Source organism: Erinaceus europaeus, chromosome 16 (genome assembly GCF_950295315.1).
Source record: "Erinaceus europaeus chromosome 16, mEriEur2.1, whole genome shotgun sequence".
In the NCBI taxonomy this organism is placed as follows: domain Eukaryota; kingdom Metazoa; phylum Chordata; class Mammalia; order Eulipotyphla; family Erinaceidae; genus Erinaceus; species Erinaceus europaeus.
The window spans coordinates 994,304-1,017,852 of NC_080177.1; the positions used below are offsets into that span (position 1 = coordinate 994,304).

A 23,549-nucleotide genomic window follows, 5' to 3' on the forward strand; every position below is an offset into this window, starting at 1 on the left:
GTGTGTGAGAGAGAGAGAGTTTGATGTGTGATGGGTGTGTGTGTGTGTGAGAGAGAGAGAGTTTGATGTGTGGTGTGTGTGTGTGAGAGAGAGAGAGAGAGTTTGATGTGTGGTGGGGGTGTGTGAGAGAGAGTTTGATGTGTGGTGTGTGTGTGAGAGTGATTGTGTGAATGTGAGTGTGTGAGTTCATGTGTGTGAGTGTGTGTGAGAGTGATTGTGTGAGTGTGTGAGTGAGTTTGTGGGTGTGAGTGAGTGTGTGTGGGTGTCTGAGAGAGAATGTGTGTGTTTGTGTGTGGGGGTGTGTGAGTGAGAGAGAGAGTGTGTGTGTGGGTGTGAACCGGGCTGAGTGCGATGTCTCCTCCCCAGCTGGCCGGGGGTTTTGGCTACCTGCGTCGTCCCTCCCCGTCCTTGTGTAAGGCTGCGAGAGCTTTGATACAGTGAAGCCATAGCCCTTCCTCCGAATTCTCAGGCGCCCAGACGGAAATCCTTAGCAGGAGGCTGAGCAGCGCTCCGCACAGGCTCACAGATCCAGGGACGGACGAGCAGGGCTAGACATTCAGCGGTGTTGCTGTTTGTTTGCTCGCGTGGGTTTGTGTTGGCCAGAGCGCTGCTCAACTCGGCTTCTGGTGGTGCTGGGGACTGAACCTGGGACCTCTGGGACCCCAGCACCTTTCTGCAGAACCATCGTGCTTATTTTAAAGTTGATGGTTTCTATGTATGACCCGTGAACAATGCTGTAAAATTCCAAACGGCCGCCGGCAGCAGGAGGCTCCCCAGCTCTGAAGAGGGCGGGCGGCTCCATCCTGCTCTTCTCCTTCCTTCCCAGAAACCCGTGTCCCTGAGGTGCCGAGCTCTCTCCACGTCCGCCCGCTGGTGACCAGCATCGTGGTGAGCTGGACGCCCCCCGAGAACCAGAACATCGTGGTCCGAGGCTACGCCATCGGCTACGGTGTTGGCAGCCCTCACGCCCAGACCATCCGAGTGGACCACAAGCAGCGCTACTACACCATCGAGAACCTGGGTGCGTGTGTGTGTGCGTGTGCGTGTGTGTGTGCGTGTGCGCGTGCCAGGGGAGCAACGGGCTCGGCTCCGGGCCGGCCTCATCTGTACAGAGAACTGGCCAAAAGAGCACGCAGAACTTTCTTTAAGAAACATGCCTGGCCACTTTGGTGCGGGACTTCCGTGCTGTGAGGGTTGCGGAGGACCCGTTCCCACCTAGACACGTGTACATCTCGGCCCGAAGTCCCACCAGAGAGAATCTCTCCCTCTCCCTGCCGCCTCCTGCCCCTTCTTTCCAGCCACCATCTTGGTTGGCACAGGATCCAAGGATGGATTCTTTGCTTCATCTTTGTTTTTTTCAAGCTTGTGTTAGTTACGCGTATTTCACGTGATCGGAACTGTCTTTCACGTTCTTTCCCTTTAACCGTCCTTATTAGTGATTAGTGATTCGCAATATTGTGAAGTAACAGCTGTGTGGTTCCATGCCGCCCAGCCCTAAGCCCATAGATCTCTCAAAGGCTCCGGCATGGCGATTTGTTTTTCTTTGCGAGTTCAAACGTCTCGACTCCTTATACCCCACGTGTTAGTGAACCCATCCAACAGTTGTCGGCTGCTCCCGGCGTCACTCAGCGTAACCCTTCAAGCTGCCCACTGTGTCCCAAAGGACAATTTTGACTTTTTGGCTGCAGGGTCATATCCCACGGAGCATGCGTGCCGTGGCTCCTCCCCTTGTTGTCTGCGGTGGGCGTTCAGATGGCTTTCACATTTGGTGTTGGAACCTGTGGGCATAGACCCTTCCTCCAGATTCCCCAGGGGTCAGCGTCACCACACGCGCTCTGTCCCCTGTCTTTCTGCGTGCACTTGTGGCTTACTTCCTGCTTTGTTGTCACCACTGAGACTCAAGAGAGGGTGTGGGGGCTGAGTAAAAGGAAAGAGACCACAGCACTGGTGCCGGGCCCATGCCTGGGCCACGCGCACGCGCGCGCGCGCGCACACACACACACACACACACACACACACGCCTGGGCCACACACGCCTGGGCCACGCACACACACACGCACACACGCAGACACACACACACGCAGACACACGCACACACGCCTGGGCCACGCACGCCTGGGCCACGCACACACACAAACACACACACACACACACACACCTGGGCCATACACACCTGGGCCACGCACGCACACACATATATGCACGCATGCACACGTGCACGCACACACGTGCACATGCACGCACACACACACACATATGCACGCACACAGCAGAGCCTGTCCTGTGACCCCGACCTGGAGCCTCCTCTCGTTGGGAGGTGAGAATTGCTCGTAGCTGACTGGCTCCTTGCTTTCCTGCAGACCCCAGCTCTCACTACGTGATCACCCTGAAAGCGTTCAACAACGTGGGCGAAGGCATCCCCCTGTATGAAAGTGCCGTGACCAGGCCTCACACGGGTAAGGCGGCCTCCACACCTGCTCCGGCGGTGGGGGTGGGTGTGAAGCTGCCCGGCGGGCAGGAACAGACTGGCAGCGCAGGTCTAGACTGCACTTGGGAAAATGCTTCCAACCTGGAAAGGCCCGGTGACTGCTGTCCTGCTCTGTGGGGAACACGAGCCGCGCCATCGCTAAGTGTGCATGTTACTAGGGTGACCTGTGTGGCGCATTTAGATCGAGAAGTCATACTTTTGCGAGAATCAAAAGTAGCTGCTCATTTTTGGGCCTTATGAGTTTTCACTAAACTTAGCCAGAAAACGGCAGGCTGCCCATCTCTGGAGGAATTCTGTAGGACGGGGTGGCGGCAGCCAGTGGACAGGAGTGACCCCACGTGTCGCCCACTGTGCCGCTTCTGTGGCTCCTCGCCAGCCTGTCTGCACCCCAGACTCGTGGCTCCATGTCCCCTGGTCTCGGGCAGTTTGCTGCAATCTGGCGTTGCCTCTGAAAGACAGTCGGGGCTGTGATCCTTGTCTAAGCGCGTCCTGCCTTCTGCTCAGCGTCTAACAGCTCTTCTCAGCATAGCCTGGACTCCCAGAGCTCCATTAGACCAGCTTGGTAGGACAAAATCCAAGTCGAAAGGACTCGATGAGACTTAAACATACAGCCCCGGCTAGAAATACAATAGGAGGCGTTCCTGAGCCATAGCACTAGTGTCTGTTCCAAGAGTTGTCAGAAATAAGAAACAAAAGGCCTCCTCAAAAGTCTCCGGGTGATTTGGGACCTGGAGGTGCGCTTCTCTGCTAATTGGTACATGTCCTTGGCTCAGAACAAAGCCCGTGATCAGGAGGTGTGCTGGGCCTTCGCACCTTCGGTCTCATTGTGCAGAGACGCACAGGGAGCCTGTGATGTGAGCCTGGCGATGGCTCTCAAGTGAGGCCCGTGCCACCTCAGGCTCTGAGGACGGGGTGAGCCACTGCAGCCGCGGGGGTGGGGGACCTTAAACCTGGACGGAAAGCCCATGAGCGTTCCTCCAGAGACAGCAGGAACGGGGCGGCCCAGGTGGGTTCCCTGTGCTGCCCGGGCTGGGGCTGGGGCTGGCTCCGCTCAGGAAGGTGGCAGATGGCATGGGACGGCAGCTGAGCACACACAGCCCTCCCCATCAGCCGCGTGCCCGCGTGGTGTTTGTGAAGGCCACATCACGGGGCCTGAGGCGACCACACTGTTTCCCATAGAGGTGGGGACTCGGTAGTCAGGTGGTAGCGCAGTGGGTTAAGCGCTGGTGGCGCAAAGCGCAAGGACCGGCGTAAGGATCCCGGTTCGAGCCCCCGGCTCCCCACCTGCAGAGGAGTCGCTTCACAGGCGGTGAAGCAGGTCTGCAGGTGTCCGTCTTTCTCTCCCCCTCTCTGTCTTCCCCTCCTCTCTCCATTTCTCTCTGTCCTCTCCAACAACGATGACATCAATAATAACTACAACAGTAAAACAACAAATACAACAAAAGGGAATAAAAAATAAATATTGTTAACAATTAAAAAAAAAAAGGTGGGGACTTGTCAACGGACTGATCTCTGGTTTGTCTGCACACAGCACAGCAGACAGTTTCCTCGTGGGATTGGCAAAGCTTTGCTCACGCCCCCGGGAGAGCGATTCCCTGAGTCCTTTTGCCTCGTGGGACAGTGAGCCTGTGAGCCCCAGCGTACTGCTCTAGAGGCAGGACAGCTGCGGCCTGAGCCAGCCGTGCACGGGAGGGCCGGCCCGTGATCTGGGCCACGTGTCACCCCCAGGCCCCAGCACTGCGCCTGCTCAGAGATGCTGCTTGTTTGGAATTCATGTCTGGGTTTCTTTAGTGTTTATTTATGTATCTATTGGATAAAGACAGAGAAGTTAAGGGGGGAAAGAGAGGGAGAGAGAGAGACAGAGACACCTACAGCCCTGCCTCACCACCTGTGAAGCTTCCCTCCTGCAGCTGGGGATCAGAGGCTTGAACCCGGGTCCTTGCGCACTGCAGTGTGTGCGCTCGACCACGTGCGCCACCTCCTGGCCCCGATATCTCGATCTTGAAAAAGATCAAAGATCTTGTGTTTTTGTGATCCATCTTAGACAGAAGGTGGGATCTCCAGGTAGTCCTGTCTAATCCTCTTTATGTTAACAACCTGGGTGTACTCAAAATAGAGTCTCGATGTTTCTTGAAACGACGCGATCGGCAGTGTTCTCTGAGATGAGCGGTGGTTGTCTGTTAACTCTGGCTTCTCTCTCTCTTTCTCTCTGTTCTCCTCCATTTCATCATGTCGCCCTTCATTCCCCTTTTGATTTTGCTTGCGTTGAATCACCACCCCCTTTAATTACTTTGCGCCAGACGCTTCCGAGGTTGATTTACTTGTTGTTGATGCTCCACACACTCCAGTGCCCGACCCCACCCCCATGATGCCCCCCGTGGGAGTTCAGGCGTCCACCCTGAGTCACGACGCCATCAGAGTCACCTGGGCGGACAACTCCCTGCCCAAACACCAGAAGGTCACCGACTCCCGCTACTACACCGTCCGGTGGAAGACCAACGTCCCCGCGAACACCAAGTACAAGGTACGGCCACGCCCGCCCTGCTCTCGGGAGGCGCCGGCGGCCCTTCTCACTCGGCGCCCCCGGCCCTCTCTGCAGCACGCGAACGCCACCGCGCTGAGCTACCTGGCGACCGGCTTGAAGCCGAACACCCTGTACGAGTTCTCGGTGATGGTGGCCAAGGGCCGCAGGTCCAGCACCTGGAGCATGACGGCCCACGGGACCACCTTCGAGTTCGGTAGGTGCCGCCGCCGCCGCCGCCGCCGCGCCTCGGCTCCGGAGCTCCGGGAGCTCAGGGCCCCGCGGGCCTCCCATCACCGTCCCGTCACCGCCGCCGCCCAGCGGAGGGACTGAGCGCGGGAGTCTCTCGGGCCGGGCCGGGCCGGGCCGCGCGGTCAGGTCGCCCCGTGGCGGGCGGTCGGTCGGTCGCTCTCCGCCAGCCGGGCAGCCGCCCGCCCTCCCTCCGACTTGGAAAATCTAGAAGCGAGGGGAGGCCGGTGGAGGCAGAAAAGGTGAAGCAGCCAGTCGGGGCGGCCGGTGCCGCGCTCGGAGCTGCGGGGGCTCGCACGCACCCCGGGAAGATGGCAGCGAGGGGAGAGGGTGAGGCCCCGCACCCGGACTCGCTGCCCCGCCTCCCGTCGCCTGCACCGCTGCGGACCGAGACGAAGTGACGCAGAAGGTCGCCGCGCTGGGCCCGCGCTGGCTGGGCGGCTGCGGGGTCGTCTGGTCCCCGGCTACCTGAGCGGCCTGCGGGGAGCGGGCTTGGGGCCCCAGAGCGGGAGACTGCACGGCCCTGACCGCCGCGGCCGCTCGCCCGGGCTCACGGAGTCGCCTCTGCTCAGCCTGGGCGCCAGCGCATGGCGGCGTGTCGTCCCTTAAGAGGCCTGCATGCTATGGGCTGCCTTCCCTGTGGTGGTGGCTGACAGAGTTTCAGGACAGGAAGGCTCCTCACAGATGCACGTCTGTGTGGTGGCTGACTGTTTCAGGACAGGAAGGCTTCAGAGATAGAGATGTGCTCACTCACTTGTCCCAGTCTCGCTGCTTTGCCTGCACGCCTGCAGCCGTGACGGGGCAGCCTGTCCCCATGTCTGACTGTGGTGGGCTTGCCTCTCAGAAGCGCTTTCCACCCCAGAGCAGAAGCTTCGCCTGCTTCTTGAACCTTTTCAAGTAAAAACTTAAAATGCAAACCCGCAGCTGGGAAATATGTTTTTCTTGGCGGAAAAAGGATTCCCAAGCATCACATTTGCTATGCAGAGCCAGCTGGGTGAGAGAGAAACTACGTGACACTTCACAGAACGTGCTAACTGGAGACTAGAGTCACGGGCCAGGGAGGTGTCCTCACGGGCAGAGTCCGTCACTCTCTCGCGTCCGCGACTTGGCCGGACCGTGGAGACGGTGCTGGCTGCCTTGCCAGGTGCTCTCAGTACTTAGTGAGATGCTGTCGGTGGAGCTCTTGTCACAGCCTGGCCACCTGGTCTCCCTGCCTCCCTAACTGTCCCCGGATCTGGGGCCCCTGCCAACATGCACTTCTCTGCCTCGTGTGTGGCGTTTCCGCCGGCTTTCTCTGAGCCTTCTCTAGAGCCAGAAGGCTTTGTCTTTTAGTCTTATGCCCTTTGTTGTGCCATAAAACTGGAAAGGGGGTGGGCGGAGTAGCCCGAGGTGGCAGGAGTGACCCACGATGTGATCTCTTGCAGTCCCTACTTCCCCACCCAAGGACGTGACTGTTGTGAGTAAGGAGGGGAAGCCGAGGACCATCATTGTGAACTGGCAGCCTCCCTCGGAAGCCAATGGCAAAATCACAGGTGAGTGGCCTCTTGGGCGTCTGTCCCCCACTCCCTGCCGACAGAGCTTTCTGGAAGTGCTTGTGGTCGGAGGAGAGGGTCTGCCGTGAGGTGCTGTGAGGCAAGGTGGCACATCGCCAGCACACGCCCCCCAGGAAGGGCGCAGGGCAGGGCGCTGCAGTGCCCGTGTGATCCCTGGATGCTGTGTACCCCCGTTAAATAGAATAAGTACGTTTTTAAAGACGTGGCACGCCCGGCAGAGCCACATGGTCACACGTGTGAGGACTCGGGTTCAAAGCCTCAGCCCCCACCGACAAGGGTGAAGCTTCGTCACCGGAGCAGTGGCGCCCTCTCCCCCTCTGTGTCCCGTTAGAAAGAAAGGGGGAAATGGGCGCCGGCAATGGTGGCGTCGTCATGAAGGCAGAGCCTCAGGGATAACCCTAGTGGCAAAAAAAAATCTAAATAAATAATGAATAGTCGGCATTGCACCTAGTGCTTGGTCACGCCTGGTGGCAGACACAGCCTGCACGTCAGCTTACAGCCTGGCCGTCGGCCTCCAGGAGGCGCTTCCTCAGAGGGCATCTGCCTTGCCACGTGCAGGACCCGAGTTTGAGGCCGGCCCCCATCACGTGGGGACAGAGAGCATGGAAGGAAGGGGCGACACCAGAGACCAGGCTGCTCTCTGCCGAGACGGGGCTCTGGCACCACAGACGCAGCCTGACTGTGAGGGCAGCTCCGTGAGCCACAGGACTTTACTGCCCGACCGACGCCAAACAGCCCTTCAGGCTCTAGAGTCCTTCGATGTGGCTTTGCTGTCACAGTCGGTGCAGATGTGACGGTGTCGCCCCTGCTGCTCTTTAGCCCGTGGTGAGGCCTCTGCCCGTAGCTCTGACATGTCTCTCGGCTGACCAGCACGGACGAGAGATAAGGAGTAACCTCCCCCGGACAGGTTACATCATCTACTACAGCACCGACGTGAACGCGGAGATTCACGACTGGGTGATCGAGCCCGTGCTGGGCAACAGGCTGACTCACCAGATCCAGGAGCTGACCCTCGACACGCCCTACTACTTCAGGATCCAGGCCCGGAACTCCAAGGGCATGGGGCCCATGTCGGAGGCCGTCCAGTTCCGGACTCCCAAAGGTACGGCTGCCACGCAGGGCGTGTGCTGGGCTGTCTGGGCACGCGGGGCGCTCTGGCCATAGGCCGTGATGCCAGGGAGGCCTGGCGCCAGACTGTGCACACAGGACCCTGGGCAGGGGCTGGGGCCTCAGGGGCTCCAGCCGGTGAGTCACTGGGGCCGGAGTCATCCGGTCAGGCCGAGGGCTCGTCCCCGGTGCCAGGAGGAGCGGCCACGTGGTGACGGGCGGCTGTCTCCAGGGCACCTGGCAGCAGGCAAAGGGGCCTGCGCAGAAGGGAGCCGGGGCACGGGCCCCAAGGAGGTGAGAAGTGAGTAAAGCAGGACCGCAGACGCCACGAGTGGTGTTGCTTTTCTGTTAGTGCCGCGAGCAAGATTCATTCGGAAGTGTGTGGGGTTTTGTTTTATTTTTCCTTTAAAAATTCTGCCTGTCCCATCTTCACAGCTTGTGATCCTTGCTCTTTTTTTTTTTTTTTCCCCTGTGCTTGGCCTGTTAGCGGACTCCTCTGATAAAATGCCTAATGACCAAGGTAAATGCAAGGCCTCTCTCCTCCTCTCCTCCTCTCCTCTCCTCTCCTCTCCTCTCCCCTCCCCTCCCCTCCCCTCTCCCCTTCCCTCCCCTCCCCTCCCCTCCCCTCTCCTCTCCCCTCTCCTCTCCTCTCCTCTCCCCTCCCCTCCCCTCCCCTCTCCTCTCCTCTCTCCTCTCCTCTCCTCTCCTCTCCTCTCCTCTCCTCTCTCTCCTCTCCTCTCTCCTCTCCTCTCCTCTCCTCTCCTCTCTCTCCTCTCCTCTCCTCTCTCTCCTCTCCTCTCTCCTCTCCTCTCCTCTCCTCTCCTCTCCTCTCCTCTCTCTCCTCTCCTCTCCTCTCCTCTCCTCTCTCTCCTCTCCTCTCCTCTCCTCTCTCTCCTCTCCTCTCTCCTCTCCTCTCCTCTCCTCTCCTCTCCTCTCTCTCCTCTCCTCTCCTCTCCTCTCTCTCCTCTCCTCTCTCCTCTCCTCTCCTCTCCTCTCCTCTCCTCTCTCCTCTCCTCTCCTCTCCTCTCCCCTCTCCTCTCCTCTCCCCTCTCCTCTCCTCTCTCCTCTCCTCTCCTCTCCTCTCTCTCCTCTCCTCTCCTCTCTCTCCTCTCCTCTCCTCTCCTCTCCTCTCTCTCCTCTCCTCTCCTCTCTCTCCTCTCCTCTCTCTCCTCTCCTCTCCTCTCTCCTCTCTCTCCTCTCCTCTCTCTCCTCTCCTCTCCTCTCCTCTCCTCTCCTCTCCTCTCTCTCCTCTCCTCTCCTCTCCTCTCCTCTCTCTCCTCTCCTCTCCTCTCCTCTCCTCTCCTCTCCTCTCCCCTCTCCTCTCTCCTCTCCTCTCCTCTCCTCTCCCCTCTCCTCTCCTCTCTCCTCTCCTCTCCTCTCCTCTCCCCTCCCCTCTCCTCTCTCCTCTCCTCTCCTCTCCTCTCCTCTCCCCTCTCCTCTCTCTCCTCCTCTCCTCTCCTCTCCTCTCCTCCTCTCCTCTCCTCCTCTCCTCTCCTCTCCTCTCTCCTCTCTCTCCTCTCCTCTCCTCCTCTCCTCCTCTCCTCTCCTCCCTTCTCCTCCTCTCCCCTCTCCTCCCCTCCCCTCTCCTCCTCCCCTCTTCTCTCCTCCTCTCCCCTCCCCTCCTCTCCTCTCCTCCTCCTCTCCCCTCTCCTCCCCTCCTCTCCTCTCCTCCTCTCCCCTCCCCCTCTCCCCTCCCCTTCTCTCCTCTCCTCTCCTCCTCTCCCCCCCTCTCCTCTCCTCTCTCCTCACCTCTCTCCTCCTCTCCTCTCCCCCTCTCCTCTCCTCTCCTCTCCTCTCCTTCGTGACTTCTGGTTAGCTTTTTGTTTCTTTCCCTTTTTCCCCTTTAAAGTCAGCGCCACATATATATTAAAAACCACCTTATTTACTGGGCAAAGTAGAGCTGAGCCCATGTTTGTGGCAGTTGGGGTATCTGAAAAGCTGAGGTCCACACAGAGCTGAGTGGACAGACTGGACGGGAAGGACACGGCACACCAGATGGACGGACGGGGCGGGAAGGACACGGCACACCAGATGGACAGACGGGGCGGGAAGGACACGGCACACCAGATGGACAGACGGGACAGGAAGGACACAGCACACCAGATGGACAGACTGGACAGGAAGGACACAGCACACCAGATGGACAGACTGGACAGGAAGGACACAGCACACCAGATGGACAGACTGGACAGGAAGGACACAGCACACCAGATGGACAGACTGGACAGGAAGGACACAGCACACCAGATGGACAGACTGGACAGGAAGGACACGGCACAGCAGATGGACAGACGGGGCGGGAAGGACACGGCACACCGGGTGGACGGAGGCTGCAGCTGGAGGACACTGCCTGAGCTGTGGGTGCAGCCCCTGTGTGCTCAGACATGGGGATTTCTCGGCAGCGGTGGACACACAGACCATGATGGGGACAGACAGACCAGTCTTTCACACTCACAGCATCTAAGGTTTTACCACTATCTCCAGTCGAGAAACTGGAATCAAGCCCAGTGAAGCCCTGATTCTCGCCCTCGCCCTCCACCAGCGGGCCGCTGATCTTCCGAGTCGTCTGCCGAGAGCTGAGACTGCCGCTCTGCCAGTGCGCCGCGGCACCAGGGCACTTGGCCATCACTGTAGAGAGGGCAGAGACCGGTGTCGCCTGCTTACAGCCCAGCTCTGGCTTATGGCAACACCAGAGACTGAACCTGGGACCTCGGAGCCTTAGATCCGAGAGTCTTTGGCAGACTGCTTGCTGTGTCCCCTCCCCTTGCTCCCCAGAGATGACAGTTCAGAACCGAAGCTCGGGAGGACGGGCCTCTGAGTCGGCTGCTCTGGAAGGGGCTGGTCAGCACAGCCTCGTCACAGAGAGGGCGGCACAGCCTGGGCGCTTCCTCAGTTACAGCTGCTGCCGATTTCCACGCTGGCAGAGACCGAGCAGAGTGAACTCAGCGGGCACGTTCGTGGTTGGAGAGAAAGGACGAGAGATACGGAGTCTGCATCTTGGTTCACTGACAGTCAGGGCTTGCTCGAGGCCCCGAGCGGCACGTGCGCTCGGCGGGTCTCCTACCCTGAGAGAGCGGGAGAGCCGCTGTCCTGCGTCCGCTCGGACCGACTGTGCCCCCCTCTCCCCCAGCACGGCACGCGGGTGCTGAGTCGGCCCGGGGCTCAGGCGTCCACACACCAATCGAGTGGCAGTGGCAGTGGCAGTGGCAGTGGCAGTGGCAGTGGCAGTGGCAGTGTCGCGCTGAGAGGCTGCGGCCGGTGAGGAGCCGTCTGCCGCTCGCTCGTTGCGGTCTCCGCGGTGCGGAGGTTAGAGGGAGTGAGGGGAGCCGTGAGTGGGGCCCGGGCGAGGCAGGGCTGTGGGTGCAGGCCCGGCGTGGGCCCTTTCGCCGCCCAAGGAACTTCACGACCGGGTTCAGCTTCTAGAGCCGCGGAAAGCGCAGGCTCTTCTCTGGCCCTGCAGGCAACGCCCTTAAGGGTTAGTTTCCTTCATTTCCCGCCAGCGCTTGGCCTTGGCTCCAGCGTCTCACAGAAATGCGTCTGGCTTGTGTGTTTCTAGTCTAGCTTCAGCTGTGGAGACACCTTGGGGGTGACAGGCCTCTTGATGCCCGTGCTGACTCCCGTAAAGATGGCTCGGCAGGGAGCCGTAGTGAATGTTCACCGGGTGTCTGGGCGGCGGCAGGCCTACTCAGGTTTGTGACAGAATTAACTCCACTGGTAGCTTTGGGGAGAAGATGCCGTGCTCGCTGCCCTCACTCTGAGCAGGCTGACCCAAAGGGGAGACCAGCTGCAGGCGTCGGGCAGGCAGGACAGTGGGGCAGCCTCCCCAGGTGGGGGTCGGCCGGCACCGCGTCCTCGGGTCCAGGGCAGCACCTGTTAGGACCCAGTGACGCTGCGCCTGGCCGCCAGGCCTCGGACTGAGGGGAAGGGCTCACCGTGTTTGCTCCGCCTGCGCGGCCTGGCCTGCCACCTGAGGTCTGAGGCCGACGGCGAGAGTGAGCCTGTCTAGGAAGCTGGCGCTTGAGGTGCCCTCTGCCTGCCTTTGGCCGCTCCGCCCGCCATGCTCCGTGGGGACAGCTCAGGGGCTCCGTCTGGGATGTCTAGGTGACATCGAGGTGGCAGCACAGGAGCTGAGTGCCCAGCCCAAAGCTCTGCTTTGCCCACTGCGGGGCCGAGCTGCTGCCCTCTGGGAGGGACGAGCCTTCCGGCACCTGTGAGCTCGAGCAAGAGAGCGAGGGCCTGCAGAGCAGGTGGCCCAGCTGGTCCCCAGGACCGCTTCTCCCAGCAAAGCCGACTCTTCCGCAGTTACTCGGAGGAGAGCAATGGATCTCTCCCCCCGACCCTCCCAACACCCAACACCGAGTCCACTCACAAGCTAGAAGCACCCAGGAAACAGGGTGTCAGCCTTTCAGATGCCTCATTGCTGGGAGAGTCTGTGTTCTTCCTCTTGTTGGCACTGCTCCGTCTTCTCACAGAAAGATGAGTGTGTGTGTGTGTGAGTGTGTGTGTGTGTGTGTGTGTGTGAGTGTGTGTGTTTGTGACTGTGTGTGTGAGAGAGTGTGAGTGTGTGTGTGAGTGCATGTGAGTGTGAGTGTGTGTGTGAGTGTGTGAGAGAGAGTGTGTGTGTGTGTGTGTGTGAGTGTGTGTGTGTGAGAGTGAGTGTGTGTGTGAGTGTGTGTGTGTGAGTGTGTGTGTGTGAGTGTGTGTGTGAGTGTGTGTGTGAGTGTGTGTGTGTGAGAGTGAGTGTGTGTGTGAGTGTGTGTGTGTGAGTGAGAGTGTGTGTGTGTGAGTGTGTGAGAGAGTGTGTGAGTGAGTGTGTGTGTGAGTGTGTGTGTGAGAGTGTGTGTGTGAATGTGTGTGAGTGTGTGAGTGTGAGTGAGTGTGTGTGAGTGTGTGTGTGTGAGAGTGAGTGTGTGTGTGAATGTGTGTGAGTGTGTGAGTGTGAGTGAGTGTGTGAGTGTGTGAGTGTGTGTGTGAGTGAGTGTGTGTGAGTGTGTGAGAGAGTGAGTGTGTGTGTGAGTGTGTGTGTGTGTGAGAGAGAGAGAGTGTGAGTGTGTGAGAAAGTGAGAGCGTGTGTGTGAGTGAGTGAATGTGAGTGAGTTCGTGTGTGTGTGAGAGTGTGTGTGAGTGTGAGAGAGAGTGTGAATGTGTGAGAGTGAGTGTGTGTGAGTGTGAATGTGAGTGTGTGAGACAGAGTGAGAGAGTGTGAGTGTTTGTGTGAGAGAGAGTGTGTGTGAGTGTGAATGTGTGAGTGAATGTGTGAGTGTGTGAGAGAGAGTGTGAGTGTTTGTGTGAGTGTGTGTAAGTGTGAATGTGTGAGTGAGTGTGTGTGAGAGTGAGTGTGTGTGTTTGTGAGAGTGTGTGTGAGTGTGAGTGTGTGAGTGAGAGAGTGTGTGTGTGAGTGTGTGAAAGTGAGAGAGTGTGTGTGAGAATGTGTGAGAGTGAGAGTGTGTGTGTGTTTGTGAGAGTGTGTGTGTGTGTTTGTGAGAGAGTGTGAGAGTATATGAGTGTGTGTGTGTGTTTGTGAGAGAGAGTGTGTGTGTGTGTGTGTTTGTGAGAGAGTGTGAGAGTGTATGTGTGTGCGTGTCTGTGAGAGTGTGTGTGTGAGTGTGTGAAAGTGAGAGAGTGTGTGTGAGAGTGAGTGTGTGTGCGTGTTTGTGAGTGTGTGTGAGAGTGAGAGTGTGTGTGAGTGTGTGTGTGTTTGTGAGAGAGTGTGTGTGTGTGTGTTTGTGAGAGAGTGAGAGTGTGTGTGAGTGTGTGTGTGTTTGTGAGAGAGTGTGTGTGTGTGTGTGTTTGTGAGAGAGTGTGAGAGTATGTGAGTGTGTGTGTGTTTGTGAGAGAGTGTGTGTGAGTGTGTGTGTGTGTTTGTGAGAGTGTGTGAGTGTGTGTGCGTGTCTGTGAGAGTGTGTGTGTGAGTGTGTGTTCTAGATGCTGCCCCTTGGCTGAGGATGGACTTGTCCCTCGAGCGTGGGGGCATTTCTGACAGCTTGTTCTCTCCCCCAGCCTCAGGGTCTGCAGGAAAAGGAAGCCGGCTGCCGGACCTGGGATCTGACTTCAAGCCCCCGATGAGTGGTAATGGCTTCCCGCGGCTCTGATTGCTTGCCCTGGGCGGGGCGGTGCTTGTAGCCAGTGTGTGGAGGGCCGGAGCACACCACACGGCCCGTCCACCTCGCTGCTGTCATTCTGTCAGGTGTCTGCCCGCTCACCGAGCCGTCACTAGAGGGTCTAGACATGACCGTGTCCCCAAGTCCCCAACTTCCAAGATGACTGATCCCAAACAGTCAAACCTTCCTTCTGCCTACCATCTCTAGAAAAGAAACTGCTTTCAGAAACCCGCCCTCTCCTAGCTGTCCCGAGGGCTGGGGCCTTCTGGGTACTGGAGCAAGGATCCCCTTGACTAGAGCGTCCCCTTGTGCGATGCTCGTCCAGACACAGCGCACACTCGCCTCAGCCGAGTGAAGCGGAGGGAGGAGGAACTGTCCGTGTTGGAGGCTCTGTGGCGGCAGAAGCCGGGTCTGCTGACACCGACTGTGTCATCTTCCGACCCGCGCAGCCCACAAGGCCCAGGGCCGGCCCCAGCCCTGGAGAGCCGCGTGGCAGACAGCCCTCAGAAGCCGCTCATTGCCCGCCCGCCAGACGCATGGCATCTCCACGCTCGGCGTGGCCGTGGACAGACAGGTCTCTCGCGCTAGCACAGGGCGTCGGCCTGAGCTCTCTCACCGTGCGCCCCACACGTGCGGCGGGCGCTGTGCCGGCCCCTCCAGGGGCGCAGTAAGGCTCACACACCTCACCTGCGCAGGGTGACATCCGAGGGTGAGGCAGGTGGCGATCCCTGTCTCCCTTCACTTGTGCAAACGGATTCATTCCTTCTCGCGGCGCCGGGCCTGCCCCGCGCACCCTTCCGTCCCCTCCACGCTGCCGTTAGCGCAGGTCAGGCAGCCAGCGTGGCCTTGCAGAAGCCCTGTTCCTGTCTCCCCAGACGGAAAGTCACCCTGCCGACTCATATCAGTCTGCCTTCCCTCTCTGAGAAGTGCAGGAGGAAGCTCACACTGGGAGGCCGACTGACCAGGGTGGCGGAAGGGCCCCACCGCCAGTGCGGTCGTGAGTTCACACGGCAGGCTAGATGACAGTCACCACAGGACGGTGCCTGGCCCCACCTGGTAGGAGCCGCCGGGATGGTCCTTCAGGCAGGCGCGCCCTTCTGGGCAAGTAGCCCGTGGTTACCTCAGGGCTCGGAGGCGTGCAGGAGAGAAAGCGAGGAAAGGTGACTCCCGCTCACGTGGTCGGCCTGTGCCGTGGACTCGGTCCTGTGAGCAGAAGGAGGGGGAGGATGGCCTGTCCCTCGGGCCCCGTGCGAGCCGGCCTCCCTGGCCACCCCTCTGTCCCTGTCTCCTGCTCACTCCCTTCCTTCTGACTTGAAAAGCTCTTTGCTCAGGCTGGCGTGAGTGTGCCTGGAAGGTGAGACGGGCAGGCCCTTCACGCATCCAGCTGTAGCATCTGCTGGCCTGGCATGACTCACCGGCCCCGCCCTGTGCACGGAGCTGTGCCTCGGGGGGCACGGGGACACCCCCTGCCCGGAGGACGTAGCCGGGGCCACAGCCGCGGCAGGTCTCGGGCCTACAGGGAGGCCACGAGCTGCCCCTCAGGTGGCGGCCCCGGCTGACCCTCTGCACCCTGTGACCTGGCCACGTGCGTCTCTCCCCGCAGGCAGTAACAGCCCTCACGGCAGCCCCACGTCGCCCCTGGACAGCAGCGTGCTCCTGGTCATCATCGTCTCCGTGGGGGTGGTCACCGTCGTCGTGGTCGTGGTCATCGCTGTCTTCTGCACCAGACGCACCACCTCGCACCAGAGGAAGTGAGCACGTGGGCCCGTGGGCGGCTCTTAGGCGCTGTGGCTTCCGAGCACAGAACTGTACTCTGAGTTAGAGCGGGACCTGAAGACTGGGGCGCAGGGGCTTCTGAGGGGGTGCAGAATGGTTCTCGTCCCCCGGGAGTTACGGGGACAAGACTTCTCTGTGTATCCCAGCCCGGGCAGGAGGAGAGGGGCTCCTGAGCAGGGCTCTGCCTGGTGCTGGACAGCTGCCCTGGTCCATCTAGCCCGGCCACAGCACTGCCCTCCCTCCAGGCTCTTCCTGGCAGCCGTTAGATGGCCGGGCACCAAACTCAGCTCTGGCATCGGCACCTGTGGAGGAGAGGCCTGGCAGCCCCGTTGGGCGCAGGTCCGAAGGGACGCAGGTGCAGGGGGCGCTGGGTACTGTCTCGGGAGGCGTCGCCACACAGGTGCAGCCGAGGTGGGGGCCGGCCACAGGCTATGCCGTCCTCCTGGGCCAAAGGGGGTTCGTGAAAGTTGAGCTGGAGACCAAGCTGGGATGCGGTGAGGAGAGGTGATGGGTGAGAAAGCTTGTCACGCTCAGCACTGCAGACACTGGGCAGATGGCTGAGAGCCTTGGACCACATTTGGGCTCACGACTGATTATCTGAAGATGAGGTGGGGCTGGGCAGACAGCAGGATGGGTCTGCAAAACACTCTCCTGCCTGAGACTCTGAGGCCCCAGGTTCGATCCACAGCACCACCATCGGCCAGAGCGGAGCAGGGCTCAGGGATGTGTTAATCTCATTTAAATACATAAATAAATACTTTTAAAGAACGCAGGTCACCCCTGGTCCCCACCTGCAGGGGGTGGTGGATTCACATGTGGTGGAGTAGTGCTAAAGGTACTTCTTCCCATCTCACCTCTATCAAAAAAAAAAAAAAGAAGAAGAAAGGAAGGAAGGAAGGAAGGAAGGAAGGAAGGAAGGAAGGAAGGAAGGAAGGAAGTATAGCTCCCCAGAAGCGTGGAGCCACGCCAGCACTGAGCTCTGCCGGCAGTGACCAGCAGCAAATTCAGTAAATTTTACTCCGCCAGTAAAGCAGAGCAGGCAGTCGGTTAGCAGCGCTGGAAGGCGGCCTGCGTGACTCCTGCTCACGGCTCAGGTCTGTCCGTGAGGCTCCGCACACGAACGTGAAGTCCCCCAAAGGGCCACGAGGGGGCAGCTCTGTGCCAGGCACCCACGGCTTGCCGAGCCCCCCCCCCCCCCCCCCCCAGCTCTCCGCGTCTGTTGACGGGATCTGCTCTCAGTCCCGGGGCATCAGCAAGTGGGCACCTTGTGTTTTCTGGGCTGTGTGATGCTTTGATCTTTCTGTAGTCGCAGTCTGCCGCCCTCACCCCAGGGTTTCCTGCCCACTGTGTGTGCCGACCCGGAAACATCTGCTGGTGTGCTTGACCTCCCCCAGGCTCGGGGCGTTTTAAAGTCATCGTTTAGACACAAGAGCCTCCCATGCGTGATGCCCTGGGCCTGATCCCAGCATGCTTGAGGTGTGAGGGCCAGCCGTCCAGAGTCTGACGCACTGGTCTCCCACCAGGCGCCTGCTGGCTCGGCAAGGGAGCAAGGGGAGAAGCAGAGCACTGAGAACGGGCTGCCCCTCCCTGGCACTGGGCCTGGTGTGCGGGCCCCGGAGGGCGGCCTCTGCCCGTGAGTGTCCTGTCTGCCCAGGAGAAGCCTGTCAGCCAGTCTGCTCTAGAGGCGGTTTGGCTCGTGGACATTGTCCGCTGCCTCGATGCTCAGATAGACTCAGGACACCTGCCGGGCTGGCTTCACGGACGGGAGACAGATGACCAGGGACTCATGGCTGAGTGGAACGCATTTCAGTCTTTATTCATGTGGAAGGCAGCACAGTCTAAGCCATCTCTAATCACAATCCTGTCCTTATATATACTCACCCAGTAGGGTGGAAACAGGATGTGACGTAGAGAGGGTGGAGCAAAAACAGACTGGTGGAAATCAGGGTGTACTAGGAGAGGGGGCAGAGCAAAAAGACATCGTGACCAGTGGGGATTCAGCCAGTGCCCTGGAGGCAGGGCGGTGCTTAGTTCACAATGGTGGTGTAAATAGAACACAGTGTTAAGCAGGGGGGTTAAACCAATGAAACAGAAGGGGTCTTAGAAGCAGAAATAGAAGCAGACCAACAGACACCAGCGCATGTGCCCTTGGGTTTGGGCTGTGTGGACGAAGCCGCGAGGTTTCCCATTCTGGAAGTAGACTTCTTGCCTCGGTTTCCCCTGATTTATTTCCATGTTCCACTTCTTCTTAGCACAGCAGTCAGAAGGGCGCTTCTGGTGAATGTGATGAGAAGGTGACTTCTTAGAAATCCTCTTCTCTCTGTGCCCAGGAAACGAGCGGCCTGCAAATCCGTGAACGGCTCCCACAAGTATAAGGGGAACTGCAAGGACGTCAAGCCCCCCGACCTCTGGATCCATCATGAGAGGCTGGAGCTGAAGCCCATCGATAAGTCTCCAGACCCCAACCCCATCATGACCGACACGCCCATTCCCCGGAACTCGCAGGACATCACGCCCGTGGGCAACTCCCTGGACGGCAGCATCCACCAGAGAAGAGACTCGTACAGAGGTGCGGGCTTCCTCGGTGGGGCCCTAGTTCCGGGAAACACCTCCGTCATTGTAGCTGGGTGGTCCCCTAGTTCCTGGAAACACCTCCGTCATTGTAGCTGGGTGGTCCCCATGGGGCCGGGCATAGAGAGTGCATGGGGGGGGGGCACTGTCTGAGGAAGAGTAGCCAGCTCGCCGGGGAGGTCTGGGCAGCGGGCGAGCTGCCGGCCTCACGGGTCCTCTCAGGCCACCAGCTTATACCCAAGTCCTCTAGCACAGCAGCCTGTGTCTACACCCCCCAGGCCTGTGTCTACACCCCCAGGCCTGTGTCTACACCCACAGGGCTGTGTCTACACCCCCAGGGCTGTGTCTACACCCCCAGGGCTGTGTCTATATCCCCCAGGGCTGTGTCTATACCCCCAGGCCTGTGTCTACACCCCCAGGGCTGTGTCTATACCCCCCAGGCCTGTGTCTACACCCCCCAGGCCTGTGTCTACACCCCCAGGGCTGTGTCTATACCCCCCAGGCCTGTGTCTACACCCCCCAGGCCTGTGTCTACACCCCCAGGGCTGTGTCTATACCCCCCAGGGCTGTGTCTATACCCCCCAGGCCTGTGTCTACACCCCCAGGGCTGTGTCTATATCCCCCAGGCCTGTGTCTACACCCCCAGGCCTGTGTCTATACCCCCAGGCATGTGTCTACACCCCCAGGGCTGTGTCTATACCCCCCAGGCCTGTGTCTACACCCCCAGGGCTGTGTCTATACCCTCAGGCCTGTGTCTACACCCCCAGGGCTGTGTCTACACCCACAGGACTGTGTCTACATGCCCCAGGCCTGTGTCTACACCCCCAGGGCTGTGTCTACACCCCCAGGCCTGTGTCTACACCCCCAGCGCAGCAGCTGTGTCTACACCCCCAGGCCTGTGTCCATACCCCCAGGCCTGTGTCTACACCCACAGGACTGTGTCTACACCCCCAGGCCTGTGTCCACACCCCCAGGCCTGTGTCTACACCGCCAGCGCAGCAGCTGCGCCCTCACCACTGACTGTCCCTGCCATGTCCGGCTGTGCCTGTGGAGCTCAGGGCTCGCAGGTCCCCTCCTGCAGCATGGTGGGCAGCTCCTGCTGGCTGCAGCCTCCGGCCTGATCGGAGCCTCTTCCACTCCCGAGGCCACACTGGGTCCTCATGGCGCTGTGTGTGGATCCTGAGCCCCCACGAGAGAAGCCTGCCACTGGGTGGCCCGGGACACAGGATGTGACTGACCCTGTCGCCCTCTGTTTTGACATCTAGGGCACGAGTCAGAAGATAGCATGTCTACACTGGCCGGAAGGCGGGGGATGAGACCCAAAATGATGATGCCCTTTGACTCCCAGCCGCCCCAGCGTAAGTGCAGCCCCTCTCTTCCGGGTCTGGCAGGCAGTGAGCAGCACAGCTGCCAAAGCCCAGACTCCGTCCCCCGCAGCAGACGGCAACTGGCTTCCTCAGGGTCCACCAGCTCCCAGCCCAGGGGCCCAGGCCCAGGCGTGGGCTTCCGGCAGAAGGTTCCCACGGGGATGGTGTTTGGGGGTATTTGGGTTGGTTTTCTGAGCCGGGGACGCCGTGCACGAGTGGTCATTCCTCTCCTCATTCAGAGACAGAGGCCACAGCATGAGCATCTCACAGTGCCCTGAGTGCCTCCTGCCGGTGCCAGTACCGTGCCTGCACGCTGGGCATATATGCCCACCTCGAGGGCTCTCTCTCTGGCCCCCGAGACCCCTCCCAGCCTTGCTTGACTAGCGGGTCACCCAGAGTCCAAACAAGCCACATGTCACAGTTGAAAATGGACAGAAATGAGACAGATCAGTTCTCAGTCCAGACCCCTGTGTGTCCTCACTTCTCACCGTGTCCACACAAGGTGGGGAGCCAACTGTGTCCTTCTCCATGATGGCACACAGCCCACCTGCCGTCCAGGTCCACACAGTCCTGCTCTGCGCTGGGCAGACGCTGCCTCCTCAGCCACGGGCCCGCGCGCAGTCCCGGCGGTTGCCCTGCGGCTTCCCCCCATTTCTCCTCAGCCGCCTCTGTCAGTGAGCGGCAGCGGTCCTCACAGATGTCCTCCTCCAGTCAGTGGCAGCAGGCACCCTGGGCACGGTGCGCACGCCCCCGGACGCACACGGGCACAGACCTGGCACAGCGCAGAGTCGAGGGGGCACTCCCGCACACGGCTCAGGGTCCGCGGTGACCAGAGGAGGCTGGCATGGCGGTGTGGGAGGGGCTGGGGGCCACACGTGTTTAGGAAAGGGCAGGTCGCTCCCTGGCCTTGGACTTGCGGCAGGTGGGCGGCTGCTCGCTTGTGTGTTCAGGATGTCCACTCGTAACCTGGACGGGCGCGTCTTTTTTTTTTTTTTTGAGAGATGCAGAGAGAGAGAGACACCAGAGCACTGCTCAGCTCTGGCTTATGGTGGTGCAGGGAACTGAACCAGGGACTTTGGAGCTTCAGGCACGAGAGTCTGTTTGCATAACTGTCATGCTGTCCACCCCCTACGGGCGTGCCTTAAAGACATTTCCAGTGACTTGACGTCGCTCCACACGTCTCAGGATGTCGCAGGCACAGCTCTGCCCGTGTCTGAGAGGCTGGTCGGCTGGCTGGTCAGTTCAGGCTCCGTTCCGCAAGCCCTTTCTCTTCAGCCACCATCTCCACACAGGGCACCTCCGGAAGGTCCCCACCTCTCACCTCATGCGGCATCTTCACCTTAGCACTGGCCGTTTTTTAAACATATAAAATTTAACTACCCCTCTTGCTATATTAGTTATTCTAAGTGCTTTGAGGAAAAAGATGGGCCAGTCAGTGATCAGTTTTGCTTTCTATCGGGAGGGGAGGATGAGCATGAATGTGTATCCTGCCACTTGGTCGTTGCTCCGACAGCTGGCTTGCTGACGGGGCTTTCTGTCAGTTTGCTGAAGCCAGGGCCCCAGATCTCCCATGACCCTCAGAGTCTGAGACACCCTTGTCGGCACACGGCTGCCTCTCCTCCTCACAAGCTGAGGCCTCGTGGCGTAGGGCCACCTCCCGGAGGCAAAACTGCTGTGGGCGTGAGGCCCGTCCAGTCGCCACAGACCTGTGCCTGCCTCAGCCCAAAGCCAGTCTGGCGAGGCTCCTCCATGTTCTTTCATGCTTTTATTTACTTAATTTGGAAAACCCAGAAATGCCTTCAATAGGAAAGGGACTCTGTTTTCCCTTTGTGAGAGCACTTTGACTCCATGTCACACTTCCTGAGTCCATGTCCAAGTCCAAGGATTGCTGCTTTCGCTCCAGCCTGGGCTCTGGGAGACTCTGGTTCTGAAGCTCCCAGCTCTGCATGCCCGTCACCGTGGAGGCATTCTGACACTCCTCAGCCAGCTTCTCCAGGCTCTTTTGCTCCAGAGGAAGGCTGTGGCCTGCCGTGGCCCTGGGTTTTGTGTTTGTAATGTTTATTTATTCTCTTTCTTGCCCTTGTTTTATTATTGTAGTTATCATTGTTGTTATTGATGTTGTCATGACGGATAGGACAGAGAGAAATGGAGAGAGGAGGGGAAGACAGAGAGGGGGAGAGAAAGACAGACACCTGCAGACCTGCTGCACCGCCTGTGAAGCGACTCCCCTGCAGGTGGGGAGCGGGGGGCTCGAACCGGGATCCTCGCGCCGGTCCTTGCGCTTTGTGCCACGTGCGCCTGACCCGCTGCGCCCCGCCCGGCCCCCGGCCCTGGGGTTTTCTAGCCTTGCTCGTGCCGGTGTGGGCGCCGGAGAGGAAGCTGTGTTTGCCCACTGTCATTTCCACTGTCATTTCTCCTTCCCAAGTAAACTTGAGTGGCCCGACAAACATCTTGGGGACAGAAAGCATTTTTTTAAAGGATTTATTTATTTATTTATTTATTTATTATAAAGGAAGGAGGAGAGAGAAAGAACCAGACATCACTCTGGCACATGTGCTGCCAGGGATCGAACCCAGGACCTCATGCTTGAGAGTCCAGTGCTTTATCCACTGCGCCACCTCCCACATCGCACACAGAAGGCACTTTAATAGGCCCCAAAAGCCAAAGTTTGTCACAAATCCATGAAGCTTTCCTGTTATTATTGCTACCAGTGTTGCTGGTGCTCAGTGCCAGCACTACAAAACCCCCATTGGGCATCCCCCCCCTTTCCTTTTCTATTTTATTTGATAGGACAGAGAGAAATTAAGAGGGGAAGAGACAGAGAGAAAGATGCCTGCAACCCTGCTTCACTGCTCTTGAAACATCCGTCCCCCTGCAGGTGGGGAACGGGCTCGAACCCAGGTCCTTGTGCATAAAAGTGTGTGCACTCAACCAGGTGCGCCACCGCCTGGCCTCAAAGCTTCTGCTTTGAGGGGAGAGAAAAAGATGAGAGTTTCCTGTGCTGGCCAGCTGTGGCTGTGTGGAGACCTGGAGCCGGTCAGTGGGGCTTCCACACGGCTCCCGCAGCGTCTGTAAGAGCTCGCTCCCGGGAGAGCCTCCCCAGGCTGGGCCCGGCTCAGTGTCCATCCGAGCCTTGTCACGGAGGTCTGTCCGTACTAGAGCAGCACCTCCTTCCTCCCTGCAGAGTCTGTGCAGACTGGGAGTTGGTGGTTCAGTGCAGCCCACCGGAAGGCAGCAGGCAGCAGGAAGGTCCCCTCATATTTGAAGACGCGTGTGGTCCTAAGCTAGGTGCCGAGTCCGGCCAGTGCGGCCGGAAGACTTCAGCCCCGTTTGCACTGCTTTTAAGCAAAAGTGGATCGAACCGTCCGAATGCCTATTGAATGTCTCACCAGCAAGCAAGAAATAGAAAAATGAATTAACACGTCTGGGTGGCGCACCTGGTTGAGCACGTTACGGTGCGCAAGGACCTGGGTTCGAGCCCCTTGTCCCCACCTGCGGAGGGAGGCTTCACGAGTGGGGCAGCAGGGCTGCAGGTGTCTCTGTCTCTCTCCCATCCTGTCTTCCCTCTCGATTTCTGGCTGTCTCTATCCAATAAGTAAAAATACTTTAAAAATGAATTAGGACTGCACTGGACAAAGAAGGGGCCCTCTTGTTTCTAAGCTGAAGTCAGGATTCCAGAGACCTTAACCACCGTCTGTGTGTGGGTTCACGCCTGTCACATCCCTGAACACATTTACCAGCTCCCACAGTCCAAGTCAGGACAAGACACATCAAAGGGAAAGCAGTCGCCTCGCGGCCGCCCGTCTACAGCACAG

The 23,549-nt window shown here is 59.2% G+C and overlaps 1 protein-coding gene across 13 annotated transcripts in view; it reads left to right on the forward strand.

Moving 5' to 3' along the window:
* NEO1 (neogenin 1) overlaps nucleotides 1-23,549 on the forward strand; it is a 130,779-nt gene that overhangs the window by 104,122 nt on the left and 3,108 nt on the right. For 5 of the 13 annotated variants that reach the window (XM_060175610.1, XM_060175617.1, XM_060175621.1 and 2 more), the window contains exons 15-25: nucleotides 827-1,021; nucleotides 2,362-2,457; nucleotides 4,790-5,013; nucleotides 5,089-5,227; nucleotides 6,684-6,791; nucleotides 7,720-7,914; nucleotides 8,407-8,439; nucleotides 13,920-13,988; nucleotides 15,624-15,771; nucleotides 18,127-18,365; nucleotides 19,633-19,725. In XM_060175610.1, the coding sequence (XP_060031593.1) occupies nucleotides 827-1,021; nucleotides 2,362-2,457; nucleotides 4,790-5,013; nucleotides 5,089-5,227; nucleotides 6,684-6,791; nucleotides 7,720-7,914; nucleotides 8,407-8,439; nucleotides 13,920-13,988; nucleotides 15,624-15,771; nucleotides 18,127-18,365; nucleotides 19,633-19,725 (1,539 nt within the window). Of the gene's footprint in view, nucleotides 1-826; nucleotides 1,022-2,361; nucleotides 2,458-4,789; nucleotides 5,014-5,088; nucleotides 5,228-6,683; nucleotides 6,792-7,719; nucleotides 7,915-8,406; nucleotides 8,440-13,919; nucleotides 13,989-15,623; nucleotides 15,772-18,126; nucleotides 18,366-19,632; nucleotides 19,726-22,918; nucleotides 23,353-23,549 lie in introns of those variants that run through there. The other 8 variants (XM_060175611.1, XM_060175618.1, XM_060175615.1 and 5 more) reach the window with 4 other exon arrangements.